General features: G+C 40.4%; 1 protein-coding gene across 7 annotated transcripts in view; it reads right to left on the bottom strand.

Moving 5' to 3' along the window:
- Positions 1-933: 933 nt before the first annotated feature.
- The window catches only part of LOC127647576 (golgin subfamily A member 6-like protein 22), a 34,822-nt gene continuing 18,486 nt past the window's right edge, over positions 934-17,269 (bottom strand). For all 7 annotated transcript variants that reach the window (XM_052131906.1, XM_052131900.1, XM_052131907.1 and 4 more), the window contains 2 exons: positions 10,121-10,798; positions 934-3,048 (listed from right to left, as the gene is read on the bottom strand). In XM_052131906.1, the coding sequence (XP_051987866.1) occupies positions 1,106-3,048; positions 10,121-10,798 (2,621 nt within the window). In that variant the 3' untranslated portion in view covers positions 934-1,105. The remainder of the gene's footprint in view (positions 3,049-10,120; positions 10,799-17,269) is intronic.

Raw genomic sequence — 17,269 nt, 5'->3', positions numbered from 1 at the left:
AAGAAGAAGAAGAAGAAGAACACTGGGAGCTCGCTCTGCATTCAGATTCTTCCGAATGCTTTTGAATGTCTCTCTTGATGTTTCGACTGACTGTGGGGGTTTTGACCGTGTAAACTGATTGTTGGACTGTTTCAATGTACTTGTGCTGGCTGGAGGAAAAGGAGGAGGTAAGTTCTGTCACGTGATATACATTTTGCACACGTAGAACAAATTTCTGTATAATCACACTAGGTTAGGGGCAAGTGCCACCCGCTGTATTTCGACTTTGGTCAGTTAGTATAGTATAGATACGACGTCACGGATGTTGAAGGTTTTTGTTTCTACATTTTCTTTTTTCTGTTTTAGGTAGGCGTACTGAACCAAAAGATTAGGAAGACTGAATGTTTTGTTTTATTCATTTCTTTGATTTGGCATTGTCCAGTTCCTTTTCCTCCCCGTCTGCAGTGTTCGATGTGCAGTGAAATATTAGCAAAACACATTCTGGATGGTGTTGTATTGTAAACGGTACACGGTTGGTATTGTAATAAATCTGTGAATATACTTTCACTACACTGTGTCCGTCTGCCTCATTCACCCTCTCCCACTGTATAAACGTGTGTTTTGTGCTTTGGGTGGGATAATGTCGCTCTCCTCACTACCTAGACAACGATAAACAGAGGAGGGTCGTAACAGTCATGAAATCTCATTTACATGAGGAGGAGGACCACATTTGCATCTAAAGATAAACAATAGAGCACTTGAAGTTCTGAATTTACTGACGTCACAGTCTGTCACAAACTCGACTGTGATCGGGTATTGCTGAGGCCTATAGACCTATCCGATGTTTAATAGTACATATAAGACTCATAAGTTGTAGTTTATTGTTGTTTTAATAATAGACAGTTCTTCAGATTAAGATATATAATTACATATTTTAAATTGTTAAATCTCCAGGAAGTTCTTTATTTCGTTTCATTTGTTTTTAAGATATGCTCTGATTCATACAGTATAAAGACACAATGCACTAGTAATAAATGCTTATTCTGTGCATTGTGTACTTTTTGTGTCATTTTTGTGTAATTAATAAGCATTAATTATAATCAGAGAATCTTTAATTCATAAAGTTTCACATAATGACACAATATGACTTATTTCTCAGTTCATTAATTTCTTCTTTAAGCTCTTTCACTTCTTCACTTTTTTCATCTTTGAAGTGTTGATGCAGTTTTTCCAGTAATTCACGTTGTTTTTGATGTTCTTCGAGCATCTCTTTGAGTTCTTGAACATGTTTCTCTTTTCTCTCTCTGAAATCATTCAATTCTTCTGCTTGTTTTCTGGCTTCATCTTCATGTTTCTTCTTGATCTTCTGCATTTCTTCTTCATGTTTCTGTTTCATTTCTTCACGCTGTTTTTCTTCTCTTTCTCTTCTTTCTCTCTCCTTTTTATCTCTTCTCTTGATCTCTGTCTCTCGCTCTTGTTTCAGATCTTCAATCTTTTTCTCCCATTTCTTTCTCTCTTCTTCTCTCCTCTCATCATCCTCTCGTTTTCTTCTCTCCCACTCCTCTTTCATCTTTCGTTCCTGCTGCTCATAATGTCTTTTCATTTCATCTTTCATCTGTTCATATTCTCTCTCTTTCTGTTCTCTCTCTCTTCTCTCTTGTTGTCTCTCGTCCTCTCTCTTCTGTCTTTCTTCTTTTCTCTCTCTGCCAAATTTCTTTCTCATGTTCTTCATTTCTTCTTGTTTTTCTCTCAGCTGTTTCTCGTGTCTCTCTCTTCTCTTTCTTTCTTCTTCCTCTCGTTTACTCATCTGTCTTTTCTTTTCATCCTCCCATTCTCTCTGTTGTCGTTTAATGTCCTCTTGAAACTCTTTTCTGTCATTTTCAGCCTCTTTTATTTTTCTCTCCCATTCTTTTCTTTCTTTCTCTTCTTGTATTTTCCTCTTTCGTTCCTCTGAATCTCTCTTTTTTGTTTCCTTTTCTTGTTTCATTTTTAATTCTGTTATGATTCGTTCTTGCTCATTTTTAATCTTTTCTTGATCGTGTTTGTATTTCTCTTCTTTCTTTCTATCTTCTTCTTCTCTTTCTTTCTGCTGTTTTTCATACTGTGATCTCTGATTTTCAATCTCTCTCTTCATGTCTCCCATTGTTTTATTATATTCATCTTTCTGTTGTTTTTCCTCTTCTGATCGTTTCTGATCCTCCATCTCTCGTTTCTTCTGTTTTGTTTTTTCTTTCTCTTCAAACTGTTTTCTGAGACTTTCCTCTTTTTCTCTGAACTTGTTCTCCATCTGCACTCTTTCCTCTTCTTTCTTTTGTTTCTCTTCCTCCAGTCTCTTCATCATGTCTTTCATTTCCATCTCATATTTGACTTTTAATTCCTCTTTCTGAGCCTGAATTTCTCTCTCTTTCTCTTCTAATATTTCCTCCATTCTCTTTTTAATGGACATCTCTGCCTCATCAAACATGTCATTAGTGAAATATCTGCCTGTGTTGTTGCTGATTATCTGCTCTATCATGTTCAACAGATGTGAGACTTGAGTTCGGTCTCGTTCTTCTCTGTTATTAAAGACCAGGTATCTGTTTCCACAGTCTCTGATCAGTTTCTTGAGATCTGCACTCTTCTCTATGAATGATTGTATAGATGTTTTTCCCAACTCATCTCCTCTGGTGAACAGAACAATACTGAACTGAGCAGCTTTTGGACCAAAGATCTTCTTTATCAGATGTAAAGTGTCCATCTCTTCCTTAGTGAATCTTCCCAAACGCAACACGATGATGAAGACATGAGGTCCAGGTGCTGACAGTGAAACACATTTCACTAGTTCATCCATCACTTGTTCATTTGACAGTGACGTGTCAAACAGTCCTGGAGTATCTACAACAGCTACTGATTTACCATCAACTTCACCAACTCCCTTCTGACAAACACTCGTCACTGAAACTGAGCTGAATTCAGTATCAAACTCTTTTCTCCCTAGAATAGTGTTTCCTGTCGCACTCTTTCCACTTCCTGTCCTCCCGATCAGCACAAATCGCAGACACTTCAGATCTTCTGGTTCACCTTCAGCACCTGAAACACATGTTGAACTGAAGAATTAAAAACATGTTTTGAGATTCCTGCAGATTCATATTCATGATGTTTTACTCATTTGACAGAGGGTCTTCCTGTAGTTTAAAGGGAAGGGTCTCTTGGATCAATATCCTTAAACAATCATGACTGGACATGTATAATTAATGGAAATAAAATCCTGATGAATATAATTCATGTGATTATTCTCAAATCATAAACTGCTAACACACATTTATAGTTTACTATAACAGAAAATAGGTATTATATTTTAAATCTCACATTATATCTCTCTGATATTTTGGTGGATATATTTGGCTAGGGCCAGAACCCCAGGGTGGTGTGGATGGTTGCCATAATGTTGCTATGTGGTTGTTTTGTGGTTCTCACTATTACAATCCCAAGATATTGATGGGGTCCTTTTCAGTTTATGAATTGTTTAGCCTTCATCTCTCAAAACAACAATAAATGTCATGGTTACGGTCATAACCTCCGTTTCCTGAGGAAGGGAATGAGACGTTGTGTCAATTGTAGTGACACAAGGGGTCTTTCTTGAGAGCCTCATGTGCCTCTGAACTTGATAAAAGGCCAATTGTCAAGTTGGCAGACAGAATTTGCATGCCCTGCACCTGGACATACGGGTACTGCACTGAGGAGCCAAGAATAAGGTTACGGCGCATTGCAGTGGTAGGAATAGTGTAATGGCAAGGGGGACACAACGTCTTGTTACCTCCCTCAGGGAACGGAGGTTACGACAGTAACCATGACGTTCCCCTTCTGACACTCACTAAAAGTTGTGTCGATTGTAGTGACACAAGGGGTCCCATTTAAAAACGGCATGCACTAAACCATGTTACGTGGACTGCTGAGACAGGTGCAAGCAGGCTTGTTGCGTGCTAGAAGCAGCTGTGTCAGCCGCACATAACCCTCCCCAACGCCCCCAAAAAGTGTCATAACCGCTCTTAGGTTCCCAGTACCTGCACAGGAAGGTGGTGACCAGCCATGGGAGCAAGCCAGCCGTGGCCTTTTCTCTCTCTATGTTTCTTGTCATAGAGTTAAAAAGCTCTGCAGAGATAGGCTAGTGCAATAGTGTTGTCGACCCAGTGGGCTAACCCCTGTTTGGAGACAGCGTTCCCTTTCCGCAGTCTGCCAAAGCAAAAGCCGCACTTATCCCAAGCTCGGACGGAGCACAATGGTTCGTGGGGATTTACCCGGCGAAACCGAGCACGTCGTGCTACCCAAATTGCCTTCATCACCAGCCGGGTTATCCTCAATCCCATGGGAAGAAGGAACGACGTGGGGGGCGGATGAAGTGGCTTTCTCTCGTGAGAAAAGAAAGCCGCGACCGCAATGTTGCCATGGCTATGTTCTCGCATTGAGAACATGAACCATTCATAAGAACGCTGCCTGCATGTGATAGCAACCCAGGCACACGAGGCAGCTTTTATTATCATCAGAATAGAAGACATGCTACACATGGCAGAGGGAAACCCATGAGGGAAAAAACACACAGACATGCAGGAATAAGCAGATAACTATGACACAAAGTCTACGATAATTCAGATCACCGCTCTGTATAATTGTGGTGAGAAGAATATAATTCTTTCTCATAGCGCACGGTCTTATATATAAGGAGCAGTACTGCTGCTCCCTACATGCTGAATGCAGACTTTGTAGAGCACCAACTCCCTAGGGGGCACCATCTTACCCGTGGGGGCCCATAAAAAGTCCAGTGACTGCCCTTCCCCAGACATTATAAGTTATTGATGGGCTGATAGCGGTCGTGTAACACAGCTCACTCCCGCACATCTCCCGTCAGACAACTGCTTTGTACCCAAAATACAATTGTTCTGGTGGATATGAGTCTGATATTCCTATATCTGGGACTTTTTGTGTAGTTTTCAGTGGAATGAAAGTTTATGTTCATCCCATGATACCTCTATGCCAAGCACCATATGGACACCGTTTATAACCATAGCAACAGCTGCGACTCACACTGAAAGACTTTTATATTATACATTTATAAATTATATGGAGAGTTATGAGCTTAAGTTTACATAACCTGGCAAAATTTGTGAGATGTGATTCATATTTTTAAGAAAACATTCGTTTGTGAAATCACACAAATGACCCTGATCTCATTTTGACAGCACAGGACATATTCAATCTAGTGAATATAATGACCTGAATATAACAGGCTAGATGTAAAAAAAAAACATTTTATGCACAAATAAATTTCTTTAAATACTGACTAGGTTATTTATGCTCCTTTTTTAAATGCATTCTTACCAGATTATTATTGATTTTATTTATGTTATTGATTTATAAATTATTGGACTCATATAATAGAAAAGAACATGAGTTTTTGGAAGTTTGTTTTTAATGACTTTAAATGACGAGAAGCAGCAATGTCTCTATGAAACCTCTCGTGTTACTTTGCTGTAACCCTTGTTCCCTGAAAAAGTGGAACGAGATGCTGCGCTTGATTCAGCGCTTTGGGGACGTCTTTTAGGAGTGACCAGCTGTGAATATGTGTGCAACACGTCAATGAAATTGACTAGAATTTATAGCCTCTGTTGGTGACATCATCAGAATGCGCCAGTACCAGGGCTATAAATTGATGTGCCACTGGTGCATCGTCAGGTATTTTGTCTGAAGAGCAGTCCTGGGTCATCCTGAGTGTGGCAATGAAGCGCAGCATCTCGTTCCACTTTTTCAGGGAAGCTTGATTCAGCGCTTTGGTAATGAGAATACCCACAACGCCGCTCTGTGGGTGTCTGGACCCCTTACGGTTGTGTAGTTGTTCTCACAAGAACGCGAAAGGTCTCAGACATGAGCTTGTGATGTTGACTCAAGGACGTAAGAGCCCGGAGTGGCATGAACATCCAAGCTATAAAATCTTATGAATGTGTGCAGAGAGGACCAGCCTGCCGCATTACAAACATGCTGTAGAGGGACACCCCCAGCCAAAGCTTTAGAAGAAGCAACCCCCCTGGTAGAATTAGCCCTGATGCCTGCTGACAAAGCTTGACCATGTGCCTCATAGGCCAGGGCAATAGCATCCCTAACCCAATGTGACATTGTCTGCTTTGTGGCGGCCGCCCCCTGTTACAGCCCCCATTGCAGATTAATAGTTGCTCTGACTTATGCCCCTGGCTAGTGCGGTGGACGTAGGCCTGAAGAGCATGGACTGGACACAGTCTGTGAAATTTCTCCTGATCCGTTATAAATGGCGGAGGACAGAAGGCTTAAAGAGTGACTGGATGGTCGAAAAAGGAACCTTAGGCAGGTAGTCAGGATGAGGATGCAATATTGCTTTCACCATTCCTGGGGCAAAGTCTAAGTAGGATGGCAAGACAGACAGAGCCTGCAAATCCCCAATTCTTTTTAAAGAAGTAATAGCCATAAGAATAGCCATCTTCAGAGTAAGAAGCTTGTCGGACAACGACTCTAGAGGTTCAAAAAGGGGTCTCAACCAGACCCTCAAGGACAATAGCTAAGCCCCATGAAGGGATCCTGGTCCAAACGGGAGGCCTCAGTCGCATAGGATGTTTCCCCAGTGGCACCCTGTCAATCAAGGCATGTCAAGCCGATAGTGCGGCCACATAAACCCTGAGGGTGGCGGGGCATGTGCCTGCTGATAATTTTCCTGCAGAAAGTCCAGAACTGAAGAGACAGCTGTGCTGAGCGGAAATAGATAGGTTCCACTGGGGTGTCGGGAAGGTCCCGGCAGATTTTTTGTGTGCCCCGTCCCGAGGGGGGCTACCCCACGAGGCTGGATGGCGCAAGACCATCAGGACTTTCTCATTTTTTAAATAAAGGTCCTGAGGTCTTGATTTGGAGATTGCTGAGGGCGACAAGCTGATCCCCACGCTTACCGGGTGGCTGGGTGGCTGGCAGCCTCTCCCTCTGAGTGTGGCAAGGAAGGAATTGCACAAAGGCTTCCTCATTTCTTTTTACCTCCCGAAACCTGGTAATGACTGTATTCATCGAGTCACCAAACAGGCCAGAAGGTGAAATCGGGGCACCAAGAAGGAACACTTTGTCCTTATCATTTATGCCTAAAAGGTTTAGCCACAGATGCCTCTCTGTGCTGACCAAAGCGCAAGGAGAGATAAATCTGTGGCTCGATGATGCTCTGAGAATGCTTCCTCGTCGATAGTACTCCCCGCACCCAGGTCCTTCAATAGATCAGCCTGGTACGCCTGTAACACCGCCATGGTGTGTAGGGCGGCACAAGCCTGACCTGCGGCTTGATAAGCTTTCCCCACAAGCATTGAGGTGGTCCTACATGGCTTTGAAGGGAGAGTTGGTCCTTTTAATGATGATGCCGAACCAGGCGAGAGATAGCCCACGAGCGTCTCTTCTACCCGTGGCATTGTCATATACCCCCGAGCCTTAGCACCCACGATAGACAAATATATTGACGTCGAGGGCACAAAGATACAGGAAGTATAAGGTTTCCCCCATGAACGAGTCAACTCGTCATGTAGGTCATCAAAGAAGGGGAGAGACTGATTTTGAGTTCCCTTTCCCTGGCCACCAGACAGAAATCTGTCTTCTAATTTTGATCACTTGGGGGTCTCTTGTTCATGCGGCCAGTCTAACTGTAATCTGGCCACTGCACAAGTAACCACCTCGAGCAATTCCTCAACCAATTTGTCATCACGCGAGGAATACTCAGAGGTAGGCAACTAAGAGTCCGCGATCCCAAGAGATTCATTGTCCCTCTCATGAACTGAAGAGGCGCCGAGGCACGCTTCGAGGTCATGCGAGGGACCAGTTGGATCTGGAGAGAGAGCGAGTGATATGGATGAACCCGTCTCTCGCTCCTTAGCCAGATCCATACGTGAGCCCCACAATGAAATGGTGGGGCCTGGCTCTTAAAAGTACGCGAGACGAGAGCGCAGCATCTTCACTGTGAGAAGCTCACAATGCTCACACTCACCTCGCTCCAACGTGCTCTTCCCCCAAACAAACAAAACAAATCTGGTGTGTGTCCGATTCAGCCATATGACGTAAACAGGGAAACACACACTGTTTGCTTTGTTTATTGCTCATTTTTCACTTTGTCTTTCACACTTAAGTGACAGAAGAAAGAAGAAAGAAGAAAAATATTTCTGCACACTGCCTGACAAATCTAACTCCTATCAGAGGAAAATAAAGAGTTTGAGAGGCTTGAGAAGCACAACACATCACAGTGCGGTCTGAAGACGAAAGACCTGACGATGCACCTGTGGCGCATCTATTTATAGCCCCTGGTACCGGCACATCGTGATGATGTCACCAACATAGGCTATACATTCTAGTCAATTTCATTGAAGTGTTGCACACATATTCACAGCTGGTCACTCCTAAAAGACGTCCCCAAAGCGCGGAATTGCGCAGCACTTCAGTGATCAGAAACTAATATAATATTATCCTAGATGAGATTATTTGAATGTTTCTTCTGTTTTTAATGTCAATAAATTCATGATTTTAAAAACCCTTGACTGTGTTGAAGTTAATTGGAATAATTTCCTTCAATATCTGCATTTTAATTTCCTATGCAGAGGTAGTCAAGGAAACGCAAAAATCAAGGCTCCGTTTTCAGCACAATACAATGTTGGATAAAGAATAAATGTTCCTGCAAATCTTACATATTAATGGAAGAATGACATCGTACATGTTCATTTAATGCACCTGTTAAGAGTATTTTTCTGCCTTAATTCACCTGGGATAGGCTCCAGTACCCCCCGCCCCCCAAACTTACATACTGTAGGATAAACATGACGGCTGTGCAAATATATTTTAAATGCCAACCAGTTTCCAATTTTTATTGTATTTTTTTTTATGTGGATTGTAATTTTTGGGAAGATAAAAGAAAATGCACTGTTGGGGGCCTGGGTAGCTCAGCGAGTATTGATGCTGACTATCACACCTGGAGTCATGATTTCGAATCCAGGGTGTGCTGAGTGACTCCAGTCAGGTCTCCTAAGCAACCAAATTGGCCCGGTTGCTAGGGAGGGTAGAGTCACATGGGGTAACCTCCTCGTGGTCACTATAATGTGGTTCTCGCTCTCGGTGGGGCATGTGGTGAGTTGTGTGTGGATGCCGCAGAGAATAGCGTGAAGCCTCCACACGCGCTACGTGTCTGTGGTAACACGCTCAACAAGCCACATGTTAAGATGCGCGTCCTCTGCCACCTGGATTGAGGCGAGTCAGTACACCACCACGAGGATTTAGAGCGCATTGGGAATTGGGCATTCCAAAAAAATAAAAAATGCACTGTTAATGTCATTTTTACAACATATAATTAAAATAGACAAATAATTAGAATGCAGGACACTGCTTATGGCTTTAGGGATGCAGGACAAAACTTCCAGTTTCGGGACAGTTTTGCAAAATGTGTGACAGGTGGTCATTGACCTGTAGAGGAATTATCTCATAGGGCACATCCTCTTTTCCTTCCATCAAAGTGCCTCCCTTTATTAAATCCTCCTTCAGTATTAAATGAGCACAGAACATTCAAATCAATATATATCTGTAAAAGGGAATGTCTTTGCTCAATCAAGCATCACTTTAAAGTGTAATCTTTTCACAGTTGCATTACATTACTGCACTGAAGAGATCTGACATTATGTTGAAGCTTGATTAAAGCTGTTGAAGTGGGTAACATTTATCATTTACTTAAACCACACGTGCAAAATATGAATTTAAACTGTTGTGCCAGATGTGAAGGTGAATTTATGTACATTTATCAGAATCCATAGTATTCTCAAGCTGATGAGTCACACAGAACGAACAATGCTTACATAAGCAAAGAGTGAAAAAACAATCCCCAGCAGACAACAGTTATCCTCCCCCTAGAACATCTATATGTACATCGGCCATGTCATGTAATTCATTTGATAAAAATGTAAATCAATTGACAGCCCTATTTATCATTATGAATGATCAGCATAAAAGTTGTAAACCTGTTGATTATGATATCCAGCATGTGACGGGTTTGTTCTGTTTTGAATCAAGGCTTGTTGATTCATATAAAATCAGAAATGGTCCTATAGAAGAAATGTTATATAGTATATCTTCTCACCGTATCTCAGAAGCTTCTCTTGTAGTTCTTTGATTTCATTCTCCATTCTCTTCAGTTCTTCTTTATATTTCTCCTCTGTTTCATCTATTCTTCTCTTCTCTTGAGCTCTCACATACATCTGAAGTGAATAGGGTTCAGTCTTCATGTTCTCTATATAATCCAGCAGTTCTGGGATCTGTTTGGTGTTGTCATGTTCTTTTAACCCCATCACTTTGTGTCGACCTCCACAGAGACTCTGAGAATTTATGATAGATTTAGCAAAATCAATCAAAGGTTCATTAACAGGGATTCTAGAGGTGAAAAGCACCATGAAGTGATCTCTTGAATAAAATATCTTCTGGATCTTCTCTATTTCTGCTCTGTCTTCATCAGTGAGTGCACCAACAGGAATAATGAGGATGAAAACATGAACTCCAGGATCACAGAGAGACACACAGTGGAGAGATTGACGCATCACTTCCTCTTCTGAGATCTGAGAAAGTGCTGGAAGCTCCACCAGAGTGATCAGACGTCCACACACCTCCCCTTCTCTCTTCACACACTCTGAGCTGGACCTTTGTCCTGATGTTGAAGTCTTTATCCCTCTTATGAGTTTTGATACGGAGGTCTTCAGATCTGCATCACTTCCACACAACACCAGATTCAGTTTGTGTTTTTCAGACCTGCTAATCTTCGACACTGAAAAAGATAAAAGTCAATTATTTGAATAGATGAACAAAAGTTCTTCATGGATTTATCTTGTAATAATCTCTAGACTGTGTCACTCCACTCAGAGATATACTGACTACAGCTAATGAACTGATATCATTATTAGTAACAGACTGTTATTTACTCTTTGTATTAAAGTGCGTTCACATCAGACTAACTTACATTTAAATCAGTGACGTTACACAGATGCCATCCTCATGAGGTCATTAGATATGTCAGGTGTGCAACTAAAGCAATATTATAAGAATATATTTCAAATAAAATGTGAATGTACATAAACTACCATCACAATATAAAAATAGTTGAATACATGGCTGTCGTATGTATTTTTTATTTTAAAAGTGTTGAATAGGGATGCACAATATATTGATTTCTGAAATATTGCAACAGTTGTGATACACATATCTCAAGGGCTTGTGAGGTGCTGCAGGGTCGAGATATTCCCCGTTCATTTTCTCCATTGTCATATCAACATTTTTACTTCTATCCTTTTATTCAGTATAACAGCACTCTTCATTGTGGAATTTGGCTTAATTTTTATATTATCATTTAATAATTTTTATTATATTTTTACTGCAGTGAATATTGCATTTTACTATACAGTTAAAATATATTTCTGTGACAATTTCTTTGATTTTGTGCGTCAAGCTTCTTTTTTTTCCCTTTTTTAAAGCATGCTGTTGACCGAAGCGTGACTTCTCCAGATAAATATTAAGATAAATGGTGCAGTGTGATCATTAAAGCACACATGATATGATTTAATTCTACATTTAGTTTACATGTGCTGCAGTCTTCACAGTGGATGAGCGCTCTTCTCTGTTTTCTGTCACAGCACAAATGATTCTCATTGTCTGTGTAGTTTGGGAGTTATGAGTGGTGGTCAGATTTACACATTCACATTCATTAATTATTTTCATCTGGTAACACTCATTACAATGCAAATACATCTCTGGCTGTCAAGTGAACTCAAACATATAAAAAGAATAACTAGATGGGTGAATGTTCTGAAGAGAATGTGAGGGGTGCTTTCAGTGGCAAAACTCGTCTCCACAATATCCCACTAATGGCCACAGTACACTTTATTGAGTCCACCCCTATATGTCTATGATGTCCTGGTGCCACAGCCTGATATCATATTTATACAAACCTATTTTAATGTTTAAAAATACATATGTGTACACTTGGACAGATGCTAAAATATGGACATATTGACAGCACTAAAATATAAACATGTTCATGTATTTACAGATTTAGAAATGAAAAATATTTACAAATCCATTAACACTTATATATTTATATATTAGGGCTGTCAATTGATTAACATTTGTAATCGAATTAATTACATGATGTCCCGATTAATTAATCGCGATTAATCATATATACAAATATTTGCTGAGAAAGCCCCTCATATAACAATAATTCAATATATAATGATGAAATAATTATACATAGTTATCTTTGAATATTTAAAAATTATATATATATATATATATGTTGCTGGTCTTTCTCGCCCCTGCTCCAAACGGGACTCGACCTACGTCTCCGGCGTGGGAGGCGGGTATGCTAACGAAGAGGCTAAAGACTACAGCCTCTAGCATCAGTCGCTAGTGCACCTCTTCAGGTCAGGAGAGTGAGGTTTATACACACTACACACTATCTACCAGCTGTCTCCCATTACATATACATGTATATATAAAATAAATAACATTCAGATAAATAAAATTCATTACATTCCTGCAGCAGAAGAGTTCATCATTGATAAGACAAAAAGCGGCTTTAAAACACAATGTATTGTTTATTACCATATTATTGATCATAAGTCAATCATTGACACACAGTTCACAGTAATCCATTACACAAGTGAATTAATCAATCAGAGATTTATTATGAGGACTTGTTTAAGAACCGTCAATGTACACCTGCGTTTAAACACATTTTGAGTGTTATTTTTTGTAAAATGAATCGCACGTTATTAACATGTTAAATCACATCTTGAGATCTATTAGTCAGATTTGTGCTCCATCAAGTGTTTTGAACACAAGAATGTAACACATGTTTGTGTTGTTCTGCTGAAGTGTTTCTTCACTGTATAAACTGTGTGTTGCTCACACAGCTGAAGTGTCACTTACTGCCCTCTGGAGTAATCAGGTGGTACTACAAGCATTTCTCAGGAATCTTCCTTATTATGGTCTGTGGGCATGCGATTAATTGCATAAATATTTTTATCGCTTTGTTTTTTGTAAAATTAATCGCACTGAATTAACGCATTAAATCAACAGCCCTAATATATATATATCATACCTGTCAACATTTTGGTAACAAACTCCGGGAGACCTCTTAGTGGGGGGGTGGTGTTAATAGCTGGATGGCAGAGGCAGGCTAAATACACACAAATTGTGTAGATATCAACAGCACAACTGGGTTGTAGGTTGCCAGGTTGAGGTCACAAATGAAATGTGTATCATGTGTCGATTGTGTGAGTAGGATGCATTTCATACAAGATCTGGCAACTGGATAATCTTTGAATAATATATTGATGTGATTATTCATATAACGAGGTTTGGGCCATACAAATTACGGGAGTTTCCCGTGAGAAATAACAAAATGGGAGGGGGGCGGGAGATGGGTGTGGACTCCCGGGAAATATATGTATCCCGGGTATGATATATATATACAGTATATTTTGTATTTTTTCCAAATACAATAAAAAAATGGTTTCTAGATATTTTAGATCTCTTTACCGTACCCCAACCTCTAAACATAACCACTATTCAACATTGTATTAATGTCACAGGCAGATTCATGTACAGTGACAAGAATTTGTTGTTAAAATATATAAATGTATTTATATTAGAGCCGCTAATCCCACACGACTCCTAAACCTAACCCTAATTTATCCCATGCGTTTAATACATTATTAAAATGATGCTGAACAAAACAACAATCTCTCACAGACGTCAGACATTCGCAAGCTTACCGCTGGAAACACTTGAGGGGAAAAACATGACAAATGTCCTTCATCAGCTACCATACAGCCACACACTATGACTTCTGGGACATCAAACAGATTCAGTGAACACAAGTATGGATCTGATGTATCAAGAACACATCCGGGTAATTTCATGTGTCCGCTTGCGTTCTTGAGGACTGGAACTTAACTTTTGCAGTGGATGATGACGTTAAACGAGTCCACGAGAACGTAAGAATACTTAAGAATGCACATTGAGAAACAGCCATTGAGCGTTCGACATTACTGATGTAAACTGGTGTCGTAACAAGACTTTTGTGACATTGTTTTAAAGCAGGTTGATGTTACAGCGGGCACTACAGGGGATTGAGATGGAGATTGTTGAATAAAAGGCTTAAATGTGGGTGTATTCCTCACACAGAGTGATCTGAAGATGTGGATTATAGAACATGAATGGAACGGATTACTTTTATAATTCTTTATGGTGATTTCTGCTGTATTTTATAGTGTTTCTTTTTTTAAACTCTTTATATTCTGAAAACTCCTGTTGTGTCCCATGTCCCAATAACAATTAAATAGATTAGAGGTGTTTTATTCATTTTATAATTTTAAGTGTAGTGTTGGTAAAAGTGATCAATCTTTTGAAACGAGTGGAATATGGCAGAACAGAATGAATCATAATGTCATATTAGTAAATGATGTTTATCTGTTGTTTTTGTTGACTCTTTATTGACATGTTTTTTCCTGTTGTTTTGTATCTCCATGTGTTTCTGTTTCCTGTCTTTGCCCCGCCCATCTGTTTATTCCCCTCACCTGACTCCTGCTTTATATTTCTCTTGTGTGTCTTGTGTGGGGTTTATCATGTGCTTCATGTTGGTTTATCGTGTGCTTCATGTTGGTTTGGTTACTTCATGTTTTTGTTTTCTTTATTAAGAATTACTTAAAAGTTTTTTCTCTGTTGGTTTCCCTATCATGGGAGTTTTGACTGTATTTTGTGTTCTTGTTTTCTATTTTGCCCCAATTCATATTTTCTTGAGCTTTTAACTGTCTGCATTTGGGTTTTATTCTCACCACCATTTAAACATTTAAATAATCTCACTGATTATAAATACATTAAAATCAGCAGATCAATTCCATGAATTCAGTATTCATTAATTAAATCAGTATACATAAACATGTGTATGTTTCTAAAGGTGTTAATATGTATAAATGATTATGTTTAGACACGTTTCTGTGTCTGTGCAAACGTAAGCAAGTTTATGTCTGCTAGAAACACTCTTTATGTAAGAAAACATACAAACTCTCATGAGATCACACTGAAAGTTCTTACAACATGAAGAGTTTGATGAAAAGTTCATTTGTACGATTTTGTTTCTGGGGTCACTGAAAAATCCTAAAGGTCACACTAAACAGTCAACCCCTTGTGAAATGTCCATGATAATCAGATTTTCTCTCAGTTTAAATCAGACACATTTGTTTTTTTATGTAATTGTGGGTATTTTAATGTATTCTTGGTAATTTTACTGACTTACCCCCAGATTTCAAAGCTCTCGTAAGTATGCTGCCTCCATGATGCACTGAAGTGTCCGGTTGTGTCTCCTCAAATCTTGTTAGTCTGTTGTCTCCTTGATCCACTGAAGTGTCCGGTTGTGTCTCCTTAAATCTTGTTAGTCTGTTGTCTCCATGATCCACCGAAGTGTCCCGTCGTGTCTCCTCAAATCTTGTTAGTCTGTTGTCTCCTTGATCCACTGAAGTGTCCCGTTGTGTCTCCTTAAATCTTGTTAGTCTGTTGTCTCCTTGATCCACTGAAGTGTCCCGTTGTGTCTCCTTAAATCTTGTTAGTCTGTTGTCTCCTTGATCCGCTGAAGTGTCCCGTTGTGTCTCCTCAAATCTTGTTAGTCTGTTGTCTCCTTGATCCACTGAAGTGTCCGGTTGTGTCTCCTTAAATCTTGTTAGTCTGTTGTCTCCATGATCCACCGAAGTGTCCCGTCGTGTCTCCTCAAATCTTGTTAGTCTGTTGTCTCCTTGATCCACTGAAGTGTCCCGTTGTGTCTCCTTAAATCTTGTTAGTCTGTTGTCTCCTTGATCCACTGAAGTGTCCCGTTGTGTCTCCTTAAATCTTGTTAGTCTGTTGTCTCCTTGATCCACTGAAGTGTCCCGTTGTGTCTCCTTAAATCTTGTTAGTCTGTTGTCTCCATGATCCACTGAAGTGTCCCGTTGTGTCTCCTCAAATCTTGTTAGTCTGTTGTCTCCTTGATCCACTGAAGTGTCCCGTTGTGTCTCCTTAAATCTTGTTAGTCTGTTGTCTCCTTGATCCGCTGAAGTGTCCCGTTGTGTCTCCTCAAATCTTGTTAGTCTGTTGTCTCCATGATCCGCTGAAGTGTCCCGTTGTGTCTCCTCAAATCTTGTTAGTCTGTTGTCTCCTTGATCCGCTGAAGTGTCCCGTTGTGTCTCCTCAAATCTTGTTAGTCTGTTGTCTCCATGATCCACTGAAGTGTCCCGTCGTTTCTCCTCAAATCTTGTAAGTCTGTTGTCTCCATGATCCACTGAAGTGTCCCGTCGTTTCTCCTCAAATCTTGTAAGTCTGTTGTCTCCATGATCCGCTGAAGTGTCCCGTTGTGTCTCCTCAAATCTTGTAAGTCTGTTGTCTCCATGATCCACTGAAGTGTCCCGTCGTGTCTCCTCAAATCTTGTTAGTCTGTTGTCTCCTTGATCCACTGAAGTGTCCCGCTGTGTCTCCTCAAATCTTGTAAGTCTGTTGTCTCCATGATCCGCTGAAGTGTCCCGTTGTGTCTCCTCAAATCTTGTTAGTCTGTTGTCTCCATGATCCACTGAAGTGTCCCGTCGTGTCTCCTCAAATCTTGTAAGTCTGTTGTCTCCATGATCCACTGAAGTGTCCCGTCGTGTCTCCTCAAATCTTGTTAGTCTGTTGTCTCCTTGATCCGCTGAAGTGTCCCGTTGTATCTCCTCAAATCTTGTTAGTCTGTTGTCTCCATGATCCACTGAAGTTTCCCGTCGTTTCTCCTCAAATCTTGTAAGTCTGTTGTCTCCTTGATCCACTGAAGTGTCCCGTCGTGTCTCCTCAAATCTTGTAAGTCTGTTGTCTCCATGATCCACTGAAGTGTCCCGCTGTGTCTCCTCAAATCTTGTAAGTCTGTTGTCTCCATGATCCACTGAAGTGTCCCGTCGTGTCTCCTCAAATCTTGTAAGTCTGTTGTCTCCATGATCCACTGAAGTGTCCCGTTGTGTCTCCTTAAATCTTGTTAGTATGTTGTCTCCATGATCCACTGAAGTGTCCCGTTGTGTCTCCACAAATCTTGTGCTGCTGGAATATTCACACTTTATTATTTCATCTACTTTTCTAAGTATTTCAGAGCGCTGTAGTGTTTGAAGATAAAGATGTCCTCCTCCACATTCTGCAGTTATTTGGTGAATAAATTTATTCTCTTTCCCAGATGTCAGTCCAGCACCGC

This window comes from Xyrauchen texanus, chromosome 8 (assembly GCF_025860055.1).
Source record: "Xyrauchen texanus isolate HMW12.3.18 chromosome 8, RBS_HiC_50CHRs, whole genome shotgun sequence".
NCBI lineage: Eukaryota > Metazoa > Chordata > Actinopteri > Cypriniformes > Catostomidae > Xyrauchen > Xyrauchen texanus.
The sequence above is the reverse complement of the archived record's forward strand: the minus strand, read 5'-3'. Positions and strand labels throughout refer to the sequence as shown.